The 21,812-nt window shown below is 32.8% G+C and overlaps 1 protein-coding gene across 10 annotated transcripts in view; it reads left to right on the top strand.

Annotated features, from left to right (window-relative positions):
• Positions 1–21,812, top strand: part of ATP2C1 (ATPase secretory pathway Ca2+ transporting 1) — a 115,472-nt gene that overhangs the window by 47,654 nt on the left and 46,006 nt on the right. For all 10 annotated transcript variants that reach the window (XM_036219702.1, XM_016140269.2, XM_016140268.2 and 7 more), the window contains 10 exons: positions 2,260–2,321; positions 2,856–2,964; positions 9,287–9,442; positions 10,216–10,284; positions 11,258–11,333; positions 14,127–14,193; positions 18,244–18,368; positions 19,228–19,325; positions 21,208–21,303; positions 21,393–21,482. In XM_036219702.1, coding sequence (XP_036075595.1) covers positions 2,260–2,321; positions 2,856–2,964; positions 9,287–9,442; positions 10,216–10,284; positions 11,258–11,333; positions 14,127–14,193; positions 18,244–18,368; positions 19,228–19,325; positions 21,208–21,303; positions 21,393–21,482 — 948 coding nt within the window. The remainder of the gene's footprint in view (positions 1–2,259; positions 2,322–2,855; positions 2,965–9,286; positions 9,443–10,215; positions 10,285–11,257; positions 11,334–14,126; positions 14,194–18,243; positions 18,369–19,227; positions 19,326–21,207; positions 21,304–21,392; positions 21,483–21,812) is intronic.

Genomic DNA, 21,812 nt, shown 5'->3' with positions numbered 1-21,812 from the left:
TTTTGAGTCTTAAGATTGTATTTTAAGCAATTGTGGTTATTTTCACATCTATGATTTATTCCTTGGGTATTTACTGCCATTATTCAGGCCTCCTATATTAATATCTAATTTAGTAAGTTTATTAGTTTTATAGAAAGCCAGTATAGAGAAACCAGTTGGAATCAGATTATCTGCAGCAAGTTTGTGAGCCCCATCTGTAGACTGACAGCGGTCCTGTTTCTAGGGAATCAGATTATCTTGCTTAGAACAAACAAGGTTGCTCTAGGGCAGGTGGAGCTGGTTAGTCTAGCAGAGCTCATTCCAGGCTGGGCATCATTCAAGGCACTTGTTCATTTGGCCATGTGGGCAGTATGACCCACTGGACCAGTAACTGGAACCCCCTCGCGTTGTTCATAATTCTATAGCTGTGTGGGGAGACTTTCTTTAGAAGGATTCCTATAATATTTATCACTGTATGGAAGACCTTAGGAGCTTGTTCTTCTGGTAAATAGAGAACCCCTACCCTCAAAAAAAGAACAAAGTTGTGATTTTAACAGTCAGTGCAGAATTTTACACAAAGATAATGTTATTCACTTTAAATTTAGTGGTTAAAACCATGTGTTAAATATCTCTATGGTAGGTTCATTTGCTAGAAAATGCAAAGAAGCATCAAAACATGAAGAGCCCAGTTTGATATTGGTAGATCTTGTTTCTCATACAGAGCCATTTCCCCAAATGAACCTATGAAACTAACAAAATATTCTATAAACAACAATTAAAGACCCTCCCTAAACAGATCCTATTTAATGTCAGTTGAATTTACCATAATACTTTGTCAAAAAACTATTAAAAATATCAGACATTGTTAATGCTTTATCATTATTTAGTACCTGTGTTTTAGGAGGGGAGTCTTTTTTATATTCTTTTTATATTTATGTCTGCCCTTTTTATTCCTGTCTCTTTTTAAAATCTCATTCCCCATCCCATTATACACCCTCACAGCCATAAAAATGACTAATTATTTTATACAGTCATATAGCGATACCACCTTACAATAAAGTTAAAATAACTTTTAGGCATTTATTAGAAATAGCTGTCAGGTTTTGGGTGGTGGGTTATATTAAATGGTCATTTCGATATGGAGCTATCTTTGTAGTTGTAGGGAGTAAACGCTAACGAGTCTGAAGAAAGAGGTAAAGATTGGGCAGCTTCTAGGATCTAGGATTGTATAGTGTTTTCTAGCCTTTTAATTTTCGCATAAAACTTCCAAATTCCTTAATATCTTGAGTATGGTTGCAGGAGGGGTATCTTGTAATTTTTATATTTATAAATTTACCTTCCTTTTAACATTTGTTCTTCTTGGCTAAGTAAAGACTGATTTAGTTCTAAGTTATTCTACACAACTTTGCATTTTCTATTTGAAAAAGTTTTTGGTGGGTGTGAAATTTTGATTGGTATTAACACTGCAGTTATTTCAAAACACTTCCCAGTTTCATTCCCACTACTCCCTCCTCTCTCCTTTTAACCTTAGATCAAAAGATTGATGTGCTTAGTGCAGACATGAGATAGCAATGTTGTTGCGTGAAGCGAGACTGGTCATGGAAATGTGCACCTAAGTAGCATGAGGCGAAGGATGTCTCTGACCCTCAGTTATGATTATGTGGATGGAATATGGCTGGAGCATAACAGAGTTAGGGCTCTTGAGAATTTCTCCTTTTGCATGATTCAGGGTAATGGAAAAGATATCTATCAAGGCAAGGCCAGCCACATCCTACTTCTTATTTAATATGTTTTTCCAAGCAATCTTATTCTATAAATCTTTGTAGTTAGCATGGGTCTAAATCCTCAGATTTTGCTTGCATTAATTATCTTTGACTTGTTTGGTCATTAAGCACTGAAAGTAAAATTATCTTAATTATGAGGCTCAATGATCTTAACTTTTAATGACCAAAAATTATATACTCTTTGGACATACCACTGAGTTTTCATTATTTTCATATAACTTGACTTTAGTTTGCACACTGAATATTAAAATATAAAATTGAGAATACTTAATTATCAAAATTGTTTGGTCACTATAACATTATTTAATAAGAGACAAGCTTTTATGTGAAGGAATAAAAGTGCAAATAAAGGAAAAGATAGGAATTGGGGGAAATTTTTAAATAATGAGTGAGATTAATATTTAAGCCTAACATGGAATGTGCTCATAGGAACATACCTATTTATATTTCTTTATAAATGTTTATTTTAATATTATGTTCTGCTTTTTTAAAATAGGAATATCGTTCAGAAAAATCTCTTGAAGAACTGAATAAACTTATGCCACCAGAATGTCATTGGTATGATCCTTAATTCTGATATGGATTTTTACTCTTAAAAATAGGAATTGAATGTGACTAGTACAATATATGTTGTGTCCCAAGATTTGTCTAAACACAAGGTAGAAACCATTCATGCTTTATTTGGTGTAGTAAGTTTTACTATGTAGTAAAGTTAGTTCTGATTTTGAGATTCTTGATATATGCATTTGGTCAACAGATTTTTGTGTATGTGTCCAACTATGTGTTAAGCACTGTTTTGGGTACAGTGATGCACAAACAGACCAAGATGATTCAGAAGGTTGCTTCAATTTTCACATTTTACATTTGAACAAGTGCTCAATTTTTTCAGTTCTTTTTTGTTATCTGAGCATCTCAATTACCAAGAGCACAAAAATAATCCTTTTCTTGGTTCTCGTATTTGTTTTAATTCCTTAGAAGTGGTAATAATACAAAATGTTTTTTCTCAGGCAAGCCCACTACAAATAATTTTTTTTTTAAATAAGTGGTTTGGCTTTCTTTTTTAGCCATAGTGGTTTCTGTTTCATGTTACAGTGTACGTGAAGGAAAATTGGAACACACACTTGCACGAGACTTGGTTCCAGGTGATACAGTTTGCCTTTCTGTTGGGGACAGAGTTCCTGCTGACTTACGCTTGTTTGAGGTAAGTTTGGTGTCTTAGTCTGTTTGGGCTGCTATAACAAAATTCCACAGACCAGACTGCTTACAAACAACAGATATTTAGTCCTCTCAGTTCTGAAGGCTGGAAAGTCCAGGATTAAGGAGGCCCTCTTCCTAGTTCTTAGCTGGTGCTTTACCTATGTGCCCTCACATGGGGGAAGGGGCTAGGGAACTCTGTGGAGTCTTTTTTATATGAACACTAATCTCATTCATGAGGGCCCACCCTTATGACTTTAAGTACCTCCGAATGGTCCCCCTTTGTAATGCCATCATCTTTAGGGTTAGGATTTCAACATGAATTGGGGGTAGAGGATGACACAAATATTAGCATTTGGTGATCTATTTGTGAGAAGTAAATATAGTTGGATATAGATTAAAGGATAAACATTAGCAATTTTAAGAATTAACACAGTCGATTCGAACATTTGGTTTTCTAGTTAAAAAGCCACACATATAAACATTTTTTTTCTTAAAGTATATATTTTTCCTGTAGAGTGTTTTGAGATGTTTCTTTAGTGACACAGCAGATCTTTGTGGAAATGTATGTTAGGCATTATGGGAGACACAAAGATGATGTGATAGAATTCGTGCATTCAGTGAGCCTATTCTATTTATGTATACAAATCACTCAACATAAAATAAGATAAAACTTGTTAAGTAAAAGAAGCACTGAGAATACAGTATGAAAATTTAGAGAAGGGAGCAGTTTCTTCTGACTTGAGTGAAATCAGAGGAATACCTCAGACAACATGGCTTTGCTGGTGATAGTTGAAGGATAGTGCCGGACAGACATGGAGAAGACAATGAAGTAGCAGTATTTAGATCACTGTGAAGTGTTCTAGTATATAATACAGGGCTAGGGTATATTAAGGATAGAAAATGTATGATGGAATCAAATTTATGAGGGCCTTGGATACGAAGTTTCACTTCAGGGTTTATTGGTTAGGAATTAGCTTTGAAGGTCATAGGCAGCTGGTAAGTAATATTACCCTTAATCTGGCCACAGTATGTGAAATAGATTAAAGGAATGGCACATGGAGTTAGACACCTAGTTTAAGAGTACCTCATAGTCCATTAGCATGCCAGTATCATCTACCTATAGGAGCTGTCTTTGGATACTTACTAAGTCCCAAAATATTAGTGGTTCTCATATAAACGTTATGGAAAGCCTGAAGAATCTTTTGAACTATAATAAAAACACTTTCATTTATTCTTGAAATAAAGGCCTTTTTTCCCAAATACTTGAAATTTATCCGTAGATATCAGATTGCTTTAATTGATGAATGGACATAATTGATAATACAAGTATTGGGAATTTTATTAAATTTCTCTTCTTCTCTTGGTTGGTCTATTTGTTTTATCTTTTTACTCATTTTTTCTCCCTCCTGTTCTTAATATTTAGTTTATGACAAGAACTTGGATTGTTCGTCCTTAAAGATTCGATAGGCCTGTCATTTGATATAAATCATCTTTCCCTCTCACAAAGAACTCTAATTTAAAATCATGGAATTTATGTCATTTTTTTTCTGGAGTACTTCTCTTCCAATTCAGAAACAGACCTCCTTAGTGAGATCATCAGAAGATGGTATTTTCCATTGTTGAACTATTTGAACAGTATAGTGACATAGAAACTTCAAAACACCATTTGGATTGGTAAAATGTTTTAGGCTTTTTTAAAAATAAGGATTAACTGATCTGCAAACTAATTATCTCAAAGTTCATGTGTAATGGGAAAAAACTTTCTAGAGTATGGATTATTACATATTTTGTCCATTCAGCAAATGTATATTAAAGACTTATGATGAGTTCAATAAGAGGGAATTTTTGACCTTTTAAAGCTTATTGCTAAAAATATTAGAAGTGTCTGTTTTATGGAGTAATTTTATTAGTTATTATTGTTTTCCCCCTACTTGTTTTTCATATACTACATTAGCACATATTTTACTTGTCAATGCTATAGTTAGGTTGATTTTTCTGCTTTTACATCTTTAATTTCTTCTATCTCTTTTCAGCCCTATTCATTTTACCTAATACCTAGTATCACAAACCAGCTTTTGCAACTACTTTCACAGTATATTTCAATAACTTTCCTAACAGATTCGAAGAAATCTCGTGCTGCTTCTAGATTTAAATGTACTGACTTAAGACATTATAAGGCTGATAAAGTTGATTTTTCTTATGGACCCACAGACTACTAGGTTTTAGAATTAAACCGGCTCATTGGAATGTTGTTTGCTGAATTTGGCTGCGGTGAGCTTTGGATTATTTTGTAACACTAGCCGGTCATTTGATATTCCTGTGGGAAATAAATTCTTCATTAGGATTTAAAGGAAACGAAAGTCAGCCTTGGGATATTACTGATTTCTCACAAAGTATGTGGATCTCATTTTAGAAAAAGCAAGCCGCTGGACTTCTGCGGTATAGTTCTCTTCTTATGAACTTAGCCAAGGCCACACTTGCCACTTTAGCACGATTGTGCTGCAACACTAGAGTCCCTGTCATAAATTTCATTGGTTCAGATTTTGGTTATAAACCTTGCCTGGGGCTTCAGTAGCATCTTATCAGGGTGTTCATTGACTGTACAACTTTTATCTCACATTATCTGTTCATAAGTTCTATTTTAAGTCAGCTCAGGCTTTTGTAATAAAATACTATAGCCTGGATAGTTTAGCTATAGATGTTTATTTCTTACAGTTCTGGGACTGGGAAGTTCACAGTTAGGGTCTGGCAGAATTGGGTTTCTAGTGAAGGCTCTTTTTGGCTTGCAGCCTTCTTGCTGTGTCTTCACATAGCAGATCTATCTCTTTTCTTATCATAAAGCCACTGATCCCATTATGAGGGTCTCACCCACATGACCTCATCTAATCCTAATTACCTCTCAAGGCCACATTTCCAATTACCATCACTCTGAAGAGTAGGGCTTTGACATGAGTTTTAGGGGGATGCAATTTGGTTCATAGCGGACTGAGACTGTCATTTGTGAACACTTTTTAAAGAAGATTAATATTGATAACTTAAGGAATTCTGTCTTTTGTTTTCTTGCTCAGTCAATTTTTCATAGCCAAGGAATGACCCAATATGTGTTGGTGGCAGTAACCTTACCAGCTTAGGAGCCTGGTGGAGCTGGTGGAGCTGGTGGAGCTGAGGTTGAGTAAAACTTAGAGAAATTGAGCTGTGAGCATGTTCTCCAGTTTTTTTCCTAAGAGTTTTAATTTTAATTTTTAATAGTATTTGAGAAGAGGCACCACTGGTCAATTAATTAGTAGTAGTGAATGGATTGGTCAAACAATGACTTTAGATGAAACAGTATTATTGACTGTGTGTACTTGCATAACTACATTTTTTGCCTTTTTTGGAATATTTTCTATATTGTTCCAGGTAAAGTCTATATTGATATTCAAAGAATTCTTTATAGGAGAAAACAATGTAGAAGTCAGAGACAAAGAAGATTTCTTTGTTAAAACTATTTAACCTCTTTCAGCTGTATCTTTTAAACTATGCCCCCCCAAAACATTGCCTGAAATGTAGCAGGATTTTCTTTCACTTGGAGTTCTGAATGATTAATTCCATTGACACTTTGTTTTGTTGCTCATGTGCTTTGGATTAGCCCATATCATTCTTTGAAACTGTCTTTAAGATCTAGACACTAGGTACAATGGCTTTCTTTTAAAAAAAAAATCCTGTTTTTTATGACTTTCTACATGTATCTGACTTTTATAAAACAACCACTGAATGTGGCTGAGAGCCAAGAATTAGCCATTTTTATGATACTAGATTGTTAGACCATTTAAATCTGGGCAGAAAAGTTATCTCTACTCAGAATTAGGTTCTACTGTGGGCCATCTTCAGAAGCCCAAACTTAGGACAAGCCAGTTGGCATTGTATAGTGAGCGTTTTTACCTCATGAATCCATCTACTTTGTTGTTATAGGATAATAGTTTGGTTCAGCGAGTGTCTTTAGGGTTATTTCTTCCTATTCCTTAGTTTTCAGAGCAAGTAAAAGCCAAAAATAATGAGTTGAACAAGCACAGATCTATTCTGGTGACCTACCAACTACGGAGTCAGAGATATTCTCCTTGTCTAAAACCTCACTTAGCCATTATGTCTTTTTCTGTAAGGCTCATTCTTGCGCACTGTTTCGTTAAGAACTAGTAAACAGCTTCCTCAGTGCTTGGTAACTAACTCCATTAGTTAGAGCCTCGTGACTTCCTAAATTACAAAATACACTTTTATTTACTCAGTGAAAAACTTCATATTTGGGCAAAACTCAGATTCTGATTAGGTTTGCTATGGTTTTCAAAAAGAACCTTTTCAAACATTGCTAAAATGTAAGCATGTAGTGATATTTTAAATTTACTTATTTTGGCAGTGAAGGTAAATCAGTCTGTTATGACGCTATTTTAGCCATTCAGTAAATATTTGAGTATGGTGTATGGAACACTGTACCAGGCTTCAGGAGTAGAAAGTGAAAAAAAGACACAAACTGTGTGCCCTTTCTTCTGGGAGACACCAACTTGCAAACAACTGTGATTCAAAGTATAAAATGTGTCTGTTTATGAAATAAATTGACCATGTGAGTATAGGCAAGCCCCTTTCTGTTTTCAGGCCTGTTTTCTCATTGTGACTTAAAAGTTGCCCTTGGGCAACGCATGGTAACTTTTAATGTGCATAGGAATCATCTGGGTTCTGCATTGGCTGGTCTGGGATGGGCCTAGAATCCTGCATTTTTAACTAACAGTTCATGCCAAAAGTGCTGGTGCATCTACCACATATAAAAAGATTTTTATAAAAAGCTTTGTTGAAATAATCATATTCTAAATAGTTTGCACATTTAAATGTACCATTTAGTGGTTTCCTATATATATACATGGTTGTGCAACCATCACCAGTCTAACCGTAGAATATTCTCATCACTCCCAAAGGAAAACCTTTTTACCTTTTAGCAGTCACGGTATTCTCTGCCACTGCCCCAGAGTCTGGCAGCTCCTAATCTGCTTGCTTTGTCTGTATCTATTTCTCTGTTCTGGACATTTCATATTAATGGAATTTTACGCTGTGTTTTGTTTCTGGCTTCTTTCAACTAACAATGTTTTTAAGGTTCATTTGTACTGTAGCATGTATCAATACTTAATTGCCATTTATTGTCAGGTAGTATTCCATTGTATAGATGTTACAGAATTATACATCCATTTACATTTAAAGTGATTACCCATAGTGAAGGACTTTCTTCTGTCATTTGCTATTTGTTTTTCTATATATGTTGTATTTTGTTATTCCTTAGTTCCTCCAATTTCCTCTGTTTTGTGTTAATCGTTTAATGTATACTTTGATTACCTCCTCATTTCGTTTTTCTGTATATTTTTTATTTATTTTCTTAGTGGTTATGATGGGAGTTACAGTTAACATCCTCAGTTTATAACTGCAGCTCGAATTGATAATCAGCTTCACTTCAATAGCATATAAAAACTTTGCTTACTTTTTTACCACCTTCTTGTTGTTTTCACAAATAATATCTATACATTGTGTGCTTATTAACATAGATTTCTAAGTATCATATGTTTGTCTTTCAAAGCAGATAGTTGTTAGCAGCTAAGCAATAGTTAGTAAGTAATTTAGCATACTATGTAGCATAGTGCCTACCAGATAGTGAGCAATGAGATGTCAGCTGATTGTTTTTAGTATGAGCATCATCTTTTAAGAAAGACTGTTTTTGTCTTATTTTGGTAATAACTGTATTAGTCCTAAGGTTAATTTGGAAAGAAAAATCCAATAATTATGTTCCTTTAATAAAGAAAAATTCTGTTGTCTTTGAACATGGTAGCAATTTTTGTTTTTGTTTTTTTTTATCTTTCATGAAAATTGAGCCCAAAATGACAAAATGATTTTTTTCTCAGTACATTTGATACCTTTTATTCTTGTTTATCTTTCTGTTATGGTTGGTTTTAATCGGCCAAACACACTTCCAGAACTTTAGGATATGGCAAAATTAGGAAACAATATTTTACCATGGGAGTTGAGTTTTCTCAGCTACTATCGCCTTTCCCTAGTTATATTTTGAAATTTAGCCTAACCTGGTCTCACGGTACAGCATTCTACTCTGCATGTCAGATTTTTCCAGCTTCCTTTAAAAATATTGTTGTGCTTATTTTGGTTTTCTGTTTTAAAGTAATGGATATGGTAAAAGATTAGGGTAATTAATAGGGGATATTTGAGGAAGAAGTGATGGTTACAAGCTCTTTAGATGTTAAATGTAACACTGAGAGTCTTCAAACTTGAATATAATAGAATGCTTTATGTTCCCCAAGGCTGTGGATCTTTCCATTGATGAGTCCAGCCTGACAGGAGAGACAACACCTTGCTCTAAGGTGACAGCTCCTCAGCTGGCTGCAACAAATGGAGATCTTGCATCAAGAAGTAACATTGCCTTCATGGGAACACTGGTCAGGTGTGGCAAAGCAAAGGTAGTTATTTTTCTTGTTTTGCAAATAGCAGTTCCTTTGTTTTCAACCATGTCATCAATTCTTTTTTTGCTAATTATATGTGGGTCTTTTCAAATTTGAGACAAAGAAATGACAGACTTGAACCTAACTCTTGGCAGCTGTTTGTAAAACTGAGGAGAAGCTGTGTCCTTGAGGTATAATATGCTGTCCGTAGTTCTGCCACTTACTAGGTAATGGACCCTTTAAAGGCGTAGTCCTCAGTACCTTTTTTTTTTTTTTTTTTTTTTTTAAGATAGAAACAGTGGCTCATAGATATATTGATTACTGGTTAAATAAAATTTTAATTTAGTTGATAGGGTACTGATTATAATACTCTGACTAAATATCATTTATCTACTGAATCGTAAATGTTTTGCTTACTGGATTCTAATATCTTACAAATATAAAAGGCATCATTCAGTAGCGTTTTGGGGAAAAAGAAATAGTATTAAACGTCTATTGAGTATAAGACTCAAATTTCAGAAATATTAATATAAACAAAAATGGGCTTCAGAATTGAATCAAAATAGGTTTAATAAATTGTTTGATTTCCAGGTTTGTATTATAAGGTGTAAATACTTAATGATCTATAGGAACATCAAAAAGTAAATTTGCTGAGGGAACCTTGGATATATATGTCAGATATCTTGACTGTAGGCAAGGCTTTGGAGAAATAGAATGAAAGGTTTTGCTATTTTGGTTGAGAGAAGTGATGCCACCTGAATATAAATGTATTTTCCTGGTTTTCCCTTTAGGGTATTGTCATTGGAACAGGAGAAAATTCTGAATTTGGAGAGGTTTTTAAAATGATGCAAGCAGAAGAAGTGAGTACTTAGTTTGTAATTATATATTAGTTTCTAATCTGACATTCTCCATTATGAGTTGAGGAAAAGAATATTGGTGGATTATTTGATGTACTATTAAGGTAATATTGTATTATCCGTGCTTTGAAAAATTTACAAAAAAATTGGAAAGCTTGTAATAGGCATTGGCATTGAATTGGCATTGTTAATTTCTAAAACATTTTGATAAATGTTTATAGAATTGTTTATAGGATAAAAAGGTTTGTAGCAAATTATTTATAGGGTTCTTTTTAGAAATCAGTTTTATCTTACTAATTTTAAAGGTTACTAAATAGTATATATGTACCTCAGAACATGTCTTCTAGCAAAATTCCTAACTTTACAAAATTCCAAGTAATGGGAAAAAAGATTGCAAAGTAAAATAATGTGGAAGATGTTTAAGGATTCGAAGATTAGTTCTCGTATTTGAAATACTTTCTTATATGTTAAAAAGAAGTTGCATTCTACAAATGTCGTATTCTTCCCAAATCATCTGGATTTCTCAGGTAACCTGCCAAGCCTCCAGTATTTGCGATGCAGTGTATAAACCATTTCAAGAACCTTGGCATTGAAGGGACTATTAGAGAAAGGAGTCAGGAGATCAGGGAGCCAACAGGATAAAAAGACTTGTGTTACAAATATGTTTGTGGATACAGAAAGGAGAAAGATGGAAAAGGTGAAGGCCAGCTGATGGGTAAGGAAGTCCTGGAGAAGCTGATAGGAGGAACAGGTTTTTCTTTAAAGAGGCATAGGAACATGGACCTTTTCAAATAAGCAGATTTCTAAAAGTCTAAGCCTCAGTTTCCTCAGTGAAGAGGGTAACATTTACCTTAAGGGATAGTCGTGTATGTTAAGCACTAGCATGAGTATGTAAAACACTTATTAGTCCCTGGCATCTAGTACAGGTTATTAAAATTAGCCAACCATGGTGACAATTCTTATTCAATTTGTCAAGGCTCCAAAAACCCCTCTGCAGAAGAGCATGGACCTCTTAGGAAAACAACTTTCCTTTTACTCCTTTGGTATAATAGGTAAGAGGAGAGTGAGTATGTATATCTCATATATTTACTTGGGTTTTTTTTTTTTTGTTTTTTTTTTTGTTTTTTTTTTTTTTTGAGTGGGAAGGGGGAGCTTAGATACATACATAAATTTATTAATTTAATTAGTTATTAGTTTTTAAAGAATTTATTACTGCTTTTTAAAAATTACAAAATTGATCCTCAGCCATTGTTCTTTGTTTAACTCCTATAATCAAAGAACATTTCTGTAAACACTTGTCTTTCTATTCTTCAACAAAATGCAATAGTATTGTTTCATGGGCTGCTTTTCCTTTTCTTGTTTCACATAGCCTATCATAAACATCTTGTCATTAAATAGATGCTCACCTGAAACAAATTTAAAGGTTTTATAGTACTCTATGTGCACATTATTTAATATATATTTACATATATACACACACACACATATATATCAGGCCTCATAGACATTTATGTAGATTTTTTGAGGTTTTTAATTATGTAACTTATTCTTCAGTGCAGGTTTTTTATTTTTTTTTATTTTTATTTTTTTTAAACACAAACACCTCTCATTTCCTTAGGATAAATTCTTAAAAGTAAAATTATTGGGTCAAATATATCCATGTAATTTTTAAATTTTTGGCATGTTTTTAAAGATTTTTATTTTATATTGCTAAATAATATCCTTAATTAGCAAGGTAAAAATGTCTGTCTTCCAGCACTCTTGCCAACTTTATTGTTATTAACAGGTGAATAAAAGACTTATTTTTCACAGTTTATTAAACTGAACAGTTTATCATGTGTGTGTTTTTATGACCTGCCAATCTATTTCTTTTGTCTTCTCTTGGAGCTTGAGTCTTAGATTGGTAACAACTCTTTGTATAATTAGCATATCAGTTCTTTTGTTTAAGTTACAAGTATTTTTTTCCCCCAATTATTAAATTACTTTTGAGGGATATATAATAAACTTGGTAGAGCGGAAAGAGATGTGCGTAATTGAAACGTCCTCTTGCTCTGAGACTCTGCTAGCATCCTCCTGTTGATAATCTCTGCAATTATGGTTTCTGTCTTTGTTTTATTCATAAAGGTTCTTCTAACCCCATGTTGGGGAAATGTTTATGTTTATAAGTACATTTAGCTAGACATCACTCTCTTTACTTTTTCTTTTTCACACTTAAGTTTACTATTTAGATTCATTTAAGTACAGGGCTTAAGGTAGAGTTATAATATTTTTACTCAAAAGTTAATTATCCCAGTACCAAAAATCCTATAGTCCATTCTTTATTCCACTGAGTTGAAATGACATCTCTATCATATATTAATCACTTGCATCAATTTCGTGTCTTTCTTCTTTTATTTCTTTCATAATGTTATTTTAATTATTCTTTCTAACTTAATGTTTTAAATCAGTAATGCATTTTTAAAGCAGTATTTCTGCTATGCAGCTTCAGTGAAATAATTCCTTTACATATTCTATCAATCCATCTGTCTTTATCACAAACATAAAAGAAGGTAGGAAAGTATTTCATTCGTCTTGTTTAACTGATGTGTATATTCTCATAGCTCCCTTCATCCGATTATGGCTATTACTAGAATTTATAGTAAAGTTGATAAATTCAAAGACATTTAGCCAATTAAATCTTTCTAGTTTATGTTAACACTGTACCATGAAACCAGGTCAAATTTAGGGATAAAAATCTTTCAATTTTATGATTACCTGGTTTGAGTATGATACATTATACATAATTTTTCTTATATAAAATAGGGTAAGAGTCAAGATCAGAATCAGGGATCAGCAGACTTTTTTTTGGTAAAGGAGCAAGATAGTAAATATTTTAGCCTTTTGTCCATAGGGCCCCTGTTCAAAATACTCAACTCTGCCATCTACATGAAAACAGCCGTAGACAAAATACATAAAAAAATGGGTGTTGCTAGTGTCAACAAACTTTATTTATAAACATGCAACAGACTCATAGATTGTAATTTGCCGGCCCCTGGCATAATTCATTGGACATAATTTCTTTTGTCAGGAGAGTATTTGGGATAGGGTCTTAGAAAGTCATGATCTGGATCATTATTTTGTAGTTAGAAATATGAAGAAAACATTTTCAATGTCCATGTTGATTTAGAATATCTCCAAGTTGCTTTATTAAAACTGATTATATTGTTTTTCTCACAAAGCCAGTAGTGCACTCTTTGCACCCTTCCTTTTCAAAGACAGATTAAAGCAGAGAATGTGGGATTAGTTAATTTATGTTGATTTAAAAATTTTTTTAATATCATAAAAGTTATTTTTAAATGGTAATGCAGTTTTAGAAATTCTTAAGTAAGGTACATCACTCTTTGAGCCACATCCTAAGTACTCCTTTGTTTTGCAGTACAAATTTAATGTGTGATGTCTGGATATTGAGTTATGAGAAGTAAAGTTCCAGGGTTTATTTTTGCAAAGCTGATAATAAATAGAAGACCTGTATACGTCTTATGTTACCTTCTTTTCTCCCCCATTATATGAAAGCATTGGTACTGTTTCCTTATACTGGAAACTCTCAAATATTATTGCTTTAAGGGGTGAGTGGCAGCTATGGCAACAAAAGGTAAAGCTGTATATATGTGTGTGCATGTTTGCATACACAGCATTAACTTTAATCTTTGCTAAATGGATTTTTGTAAAATCTTGTAATCGTGATCTGATATACTATCCCTTTAATATCAAGGAACTTTTAGGCTGCCCTCAGCTTATTATTCAATCCCTTCTATACCTATAGATTTTATATAAAAAGGAAAAATAGCTATTTGATTCTGTTCCAGGTATCATCATGTTGGTTGGCTGGTTACTAGGAAAAGATATCCTGGAAATGTTTACTATTAGTGTAAGGTAAGTCGTAATAGCTTGTTTATAAATGGAAGTCCCTTTTGCCCCTCATTTCTCCTATAGCTTATGTTTCATTATGGAGGTATTGCATGAGCACATGGGGTATAATATCGCTACTTAAATAGTTCAGAATTCATTTATTGAAATGACATCTAGGAAAATGAAAGCCAACATATATGATAGTGGAGAAACCCATACTAGATGCTTGGTATTTTCAAGCCAATTTCAGTGATAAACAAAAATTTTAAGAAATAGAAAAAAAAAACAACAGCATTTGTATTTTCAGAGATTTGTAAAAAATACTGCATTCATGGTAGACAGATTGCTATAGAAAAGGATGAGAACAAAAAAGAGTTTTTAGAAATTAAGATTATGATTTCTGAAATTAAAATTTCAATTTAAGGGCTGTAATATACAATTGATGAGGTCTCTCAAAAAATGGAGTAAAATGTCCAAAACAGAGAATGAGATAAAAGTGACAGACTAATTCAGTAAATACCGTATCTAATTCATAGACATTTCAAAAAGAGGTAAGAAGAAATTATGTAAGAAATGATGCATGAATCTTTTCTTAATCTGAAGTGAGACATGAGTCTTTATAGTTTGAAAGGATTCACATGCCATCCAGCATATTGAAAACTCCAGCATAGATAAATTATTGTGAAACTAAAAAAAACAAGTTAGCTCACTTACAAAGGTAGAATAACTAGATGGGTGTCTGACTTCTCATTAGTAACTGTAGTTCCTATCATGGGGTCTTTTTAGACAGTACTACCATTTCAACTCATGAGACTTTCATTGGTCACATCTGGTACATGTGCCCTGTATACAGCAGGGCAACTTAAGGCATCCCTCTTCTGAGAGAGTCTTTGTAGCAGTTTGTGCAGCAGTTCAGTTTAGCTACAAGGAGGTGAGATGACCTTGTGAGTGTGGGGCTTCCGTGTATTTAAAATGCTTCATATTGCACAGAAGCTAACATCTCTAGAAACATACACTTTCCAAGGTGCCTGTAAGAAACATGTCCAGTTATGAGTCACTATACTCAGGAAACCCAAAGCTATTGCTTACTGTAAAGTAATTGTAATTCTGCCAGTCCACAGACAGTTCATCAATCAGGAAATCCCTTTATTATAAGCAGTGTTGCCTAGCAACATAGTTGACATACTACCATTTTCAGGTCACTAGGAGAACAGAACTAGAGATTTAACCAATACAGATGGGGAAAAGGATTTTATTAACCCTTTATCCACAGCAACATTAGATTATATTAGAAGACAATGGGGTAGTACCATCAAAGTATGGGGGAAAATGATTTTAAGTATAAATCTAGGCCGTATCAGTCCAGTTAATTATAAATAAATAGGCAGGCAATTAGAAAATTGATCTCGACCTATCTTTATATGAATTCCAGCAAAACAAGGGTAAAAGAAAGGACAGTGATGATGTGTGGGATATGTTAGTGGAACTCACCTAGGCATCTAAGGAAAAGAAATCCTGGGTGACAACTCTGTATAGTAGGTCTAAGAAGTAATAGTTCAAGAATTAGAACAAAAATCAATGGATTAAAACAATTGAATGGATTACAAGAAATATGTAGGATGAGTAAGAAGTTAAAAGATATTTGTGAAGGAGTATATCTTTTCCTCAAAGACAAAAATACATTTTGAAAGTCTTGGCTTAAATATTTCTAAAAAAGGCCATTGATTAAATACAATTTAAATTTAAAATGGGGCATGAGTTTGAGATTTTTAACTGTTGGGATATTATCTGTTGTATTCATTTTTAACATTTGAATATTTTGAGCAGTTCTTATTTGTGAAGTTGACAAATCATGATTTTTATTTCTACTTCCAGATTTTCCAAAGCACAAAACATTTTTAAATTTTTTAATAAAATAAAAAACTTGTTCTGTGTTTTAGTACCGTATGGGTCTATAAATCTAAGATGTGTTATAAGATCATTAGTGACCTTTTTCTGGGTATTGAAACATTTTGCTATTTTTTTTATCCTAGCAATTATTTTAACAATTATTTCCAACTGTGCTAAAAATGGGTAAAACAATAAGGCAGAAGAATGATGGGATAGCTTTAAGTTGATGTAATAATAAAGTAAACCATCACTATTGCGTTATACTTCTGCTTTCTTATTGTGTTGCCCAAAGTATTATGTTATCTTTAAAAGACATAAGAAAAATCTGAAGAGACAGTCTTTATTTTTTTTCATTCATTAAAAGTTGAGAGTTCAGAATTTTTAGATTTTTCATCATAGTGGCAGTGAATAATTGACAAGAATTTTCACAATTATTACACAAACCAGAAGGTGAAACCACTGTGTAGGCTTTAATGATGAGGACGAAATTAAATCATAAGCTAAATCTCATTATTGCAGATCCTTGGGTGATGATACACTAGATATTCTCAAACTTCTGAATTACTGAGTAAATAGTTTATTTCTAAGGATAAAAAGGGAAGGACAGATATTCTCTTCCCGTTAGTCATTCTACAGCAAGAAATTCATCATGCAGTGTTTTCCAACAAGAACCTGGACCACTACTTTTCGCTAAAGAATGGATGACTATTTCATCTTTTATGATGTTTGTTACCAACATTTACTTCATACTGTTTATACGTAGAGAAATGCTGAAGGCTGGAATAAAGATGATAAAAAGGAAATAAATTACATAGAAATGAAAAACTTCATTGGGTTCAGCATTGTAATTGGTGCTTATAAATCTAAAAATGAAAATGTTTAGCCGTTATGTTACAAAAAGGTCACTGTCCTCTTTTCAACAGTTATAAATCATTAGTGTTTTCATAAGTGTTTTATTTTAAAGAAATAATGCCAAAAGAAGAATCAGGATTGATAAGCCTATAAACTGTTAGAAATGTTTTTTGAATTTGAATTGATAAGGCGAATATTTTCCAGGGTCATTTATAAATAGTCGATGAGCAGTTAGCCGCATCCGAAGGACATTACCCCCTTCAGATATATATATACACCTTCAAATTAAGGAATATAGTTGGGGGTTAAAATTCAAGTGGAAATCTCTAATGATATTTTTCACAATCTATTTTATTCCACTGCAGATTATTTATAAAATGACAAATATAAAGAATGAAAAGTTCCATTGGCTCTAGATTGTAAATGATGATGCCTATTTTTCTTGATATAGTGAGGGTTAATGAAAGCATAACAAGAGAGGATTCTATTTGAACTTAGAATAGTTCTTTTTTTTAATTAATTTTTTTATGATGACATTGGTTAACAAAATCAAATAAGTTTCAGCTGTATACTTTAACAGTAAGGCATATACATGTTTACACTGTGTGTTCACCTCCCATAGTTAGATTTCTTTCTGTCACCACATCTTTGACCCCCTTTTCCCCCCTATCTCTCCCCTCTACTCTCCCACCTACCCTTTGGTAACCACTAGTCTATAGTTCAAAAGAGAGAAGGAACTACTTATAGTAGCACATATTTCTTGACTCTCCAGTATACACTGTTTAGTCAGAGATATTGTAAATGTTATTCACTGGCTTTCAACTTTTAGAATCAACCAGTAAACTAAGCATGAAAAAGTTAATTATGGTTATAGTAAAGGATACTAATGATATCAAGTCAGATCATGCAAAAAAAAAATAGATAATAGAAATTGGGAAGTAAAAGCATAGGAGGAAACAATGTTAGAATGAAGAATAGAAATGTATTTGTTCTTATCTGTAGAAGAGTCAAGAGATAATATTCGAAATGGGATAAAAAGAGATTTAATTTGCTCTTATATTACAAAGGGAAACTGAAGTAATTTTTTTTGTTGTGATAAAATACTCATACCCTAAAACTGACCATTTTAAATGTACAGTTGAATGAAGTACATTCATAATGTAAAACCATCACCGCTATCTAGTGTCAGAACTTTTTCATCCCTTTTGAGGCTATTTTTGGACATTGACAATATTAATTTTACATTTTTATTAGCCACTATTTTAAGTAACAGACAATTGAAATTATAGCTGTGGTTACCATTTAACTTAAAATTCAATATATTGGTTACAGTTTGGCTGTAGCAGCAATTCCTGAAGGTCTTCCCATTGTGGTCACAGTGACTTTAGCCCTTGGTGTTATGAGAATGGTGAAGAAAAGGGCCATTGTGAAAAAACTGCCTATCGTCGAAACTCTGGGTGAGTCTGTGGTGAGAGCATCTTTATGAAATGATGTATTAGTTTACATCAACAGGGAACTATTTTGGGGTTTTACAGTTTTGGTTTTAGAAGTTTGCATAGTGATATTTGGCTTGTAGCAGTATTGAGTATGGTTTTTACAGCCAGAAAAAGGTAATTAAAATTGCATATCACTCAGGACAGTGGACTTTCAGAGAAATCTTTCTGCGTCATGGAATGTTGTAATGCTTAAATCATATTTTTAAAAAAATTCATACGACAAATGAAACTTTGGAGTAAAATTAATAGAATTTTTGTCTTTTGACATCTCAAGAAAGATAATTGATAATGACAGATCCTTAAATGTCATACTTGAGTTGAATTTGATGATAACAGTAAGTATATAATAGTTATATTGCTATAATATAATTTTATGTGATATGAAAATTATAACTTTATGCTATGAAACTTTTAAAATTTAGGAATCTAAAATTATTTAATTTCTAATTTGCATTTGTTATTAAGAAGACAAAATACCTTAAAGTACTAATTGAAAAATTATATGGGTTTATATTTAGGTACCCTTGAGGCTTTCTAGAAAATGTATTATATAAAAATTATTGTATGAAGTTAATGTTGAGTAGCTTTGTAGAAATTGAACTGTAAATAAATAAAAAGTCAACATTTATTAGCATCTAATTTTAATTTCAGAAACCATGTTGAAGCAAGCATAATGAGTAAGCTATTTAAAATTATCAATTAGCTTGATTTGTTCAAAATTCAGAGAGACTAGACAGGATTCCATGGTTTTTGATTTGTTTTCAGTACGAACTTGTATTTCTCCTTGACTTTTGGTGACATGTAATAATTTCTTCTTTAGGCTGCTGTAATGTGATTTGTTCAGATAAAACTGGAACATTGACGAAGAATGAAATGACTGTTACTCACATATTTACTTCAGACAGTCTGCATGCCGAGGTATGTACTCTGTAGATTTTTTTCTTAAACAATAGTATTCTGTTGTTAAGAAACTTAGTATTTAACATTCTTAGCTATAAATCTGTAAATTAGTCAGCAGCAGAGCTTTTTCCTTTCCATGCGATTCTACCAAGTCTTGATCTCTCTCCAATTATACAGTCCAGAAATTTTGAATTATCCTTGACACTTCTCTTTTAATCATCCCCGCATCCGTTTATTACCAAACGCCTGATGCCTTCACTGTGTGCAGCTCGAAGGATCTTTCAGAACCAAATTTTGAGCACGCGACTCCCTAAATCAGGATTCTCCAGTGACTTTCCATTGTGACCAAGATCCTGAAGCGTGGCCTCTCAAAGCCCTATATGTTCTGTCCATTATTTGCTCTTTCAGCCTCATATGCTCCCTTTTGCATTCTGTGCATTAACCACTCTGGCTTTAAGATTCTCTCAGCATGACAGAATTCCTCCTACTTCAGGACCTTTGTTGTTCTCACCGCTTAGGACAGTGTAATGCTTCTTCATCCTTTGCACCTCAATTCCAACCTCACTTCTTCAGAAAACCTTTGTTGACCACCTACAACTGGCTCTACTTTATATGTTTTCATTAAATTCCATACCTCTTAAGTCCTTAGTCCACATAAAATTTTCTGTATCTCTTCCTATTATGCTCTCAGTTTGATAACTTAAGAACTATGTTCTCTAGCACAGGGTCTGACTCATAGTAGTAAATATTTGTTGAAAGAATAAGTGAAAGATGAATTACTTTATTTTAAAAATTACATATTGGCAGTCTTTTAAATGCATATCATGTATTCGCATTAGGTAGTTTTAAAGCTGGGTGAGGACAAATTATAGTCTCACCTACTCTTGGCAGGATTTCTGGCTAGAATGTTCATTACCACTACTTATGAGAGGTATAGTATTTTAAAATGTATAGCCAGTTCACTGAGCAAAGTAAGTATTAGGCAAATTGACAGAAGTTGTACTTAGGCTTATTTAATTCTGCTTTACATATGCCTTAAAATGAGACTATTGATATTTAGATTTGGTTAAGGATACTCAATGCTTTGTTACTGAATGCGCTTTTTTTTAGATGACTCAGAAGGTTATTGGGGTTACATGTGTTTATATGGTCCAGGTGTGGAAAGTATAGAATATAATAAGTTTCTTTTTTATTTTAAGCCCATAATTTTATATGTCAAATATTAACCATTTCTTAAATTCTCGCTGAACTATCTTATTTTTATTCTGAAATTTAACTTTTGTTTGGCTTAGTTCTAGCCATATGGAAATATGGCTTGTGTCTTACCTCTGATTTTTAAAACTTGTATGTAATATGCTATGTTAAAGTAGTCTGTAAATGCTAGGGTATATCACTAGATGTCTGTGAGCCTCTGTATTTTTAAAAAGAATTCTGCTTTTGTTCAGACCACAGGTTTGTCATGAATGTTAGATGTGATAATAGATGCAAATTCTTTGCAAATCGCAATGTTATATAAATGTAATATATAAATTTAAGTTCATGTGTATAGAGATTTTCATGGTTTATATATTTTAATAGTATATTGTAAGTAGAAACGATAAGATTATTTTTAATTATTATATTAATAGTTTCTACTTATGAAACTACATTTTTATAATTATTAATGTAATTAATAGTTAATATTATTAACTGTAGGTTTTTATCATTGTGGTGAAAATTAGAATTTATATTCCTTTAACTATTAATGTTCTTTTATACAAATTCAAGTACTTTTTTAGATATGTATGCTAACAGTGTCATGATGTATAAAATGAAATGAACGGAACTCATAGTTTTTAGTTTCTTTAAGTATTGTCACTGTTTACTGGTTACAATATTGACCCCACTTTATGTTCCTTAGGTTACTGGCGTTGGCTACAATCCATTTGGGGAAGTGATTGTTGATGGCGATGTTGTTCATGGATTCTATAACCCAGCTGTTAGTAGAATTGTTGAGGTAAATACTTTATTTTCTAAGAAGGTGACATTCTTCATAACAACTTAAGATACAGTGATGGGTTCATGGTTTATGTGTATTTCTCTTAGGCGGGCTGTGTGTGCAATGATGCTGTAATTAGGAATAACACTTTAATGGGGAAGCCAACAGAAGGAGCCTTAATTGCTCTTGCAATGAAGGTATGTGCTAGTCTCTATTCTTTGACATATAAAACATCACCCTTACAAAAGGATGTGAGGCCATGAATTTCAGTATTACTGGTTGTAGGTATAGAGTGAAGAAGACACACTGTTTTGTTGTTTTTACTGCCTTTTGAGAACCAATTTTAGTCTTGGAATACAGAGCATAGAGCTTTTCAGTATAACCTTATCCCTTATATGCAAGATGCAAATTAATGACCAGCGATGGATTTCTTCTTATGAAGAAATGTTTCTGTCTTCCATAATACAGTTTTGTGTGAAAAGCTTTATAAATACTAACTTTCAAGTGAGTAAAAGGCAACATTCTTT

Source organism: Rousettus aegyptiacus, unplaced genomic scaffold, assembly GCF_014176215.1.
Source record: "Rousettus aegyptiacus isolate mRouAeg1 unplaced genomic scaffold, mRouAeg1.p scaffold_m13_p_4, whole genome shotgun sequence".
Classification (NCBI taxonomy): domain Eukaryota; kingdom Metazoa; phylum Chordata; class Mammalia; order Chiroptera; family Pteropodidae; genus Rousettus; species Rousettus aegyptiacus.
Note: the sequence above shows the minus strand (reverse complement) of the source record. Positions and strands in the feature narration are given on the sequence as shown.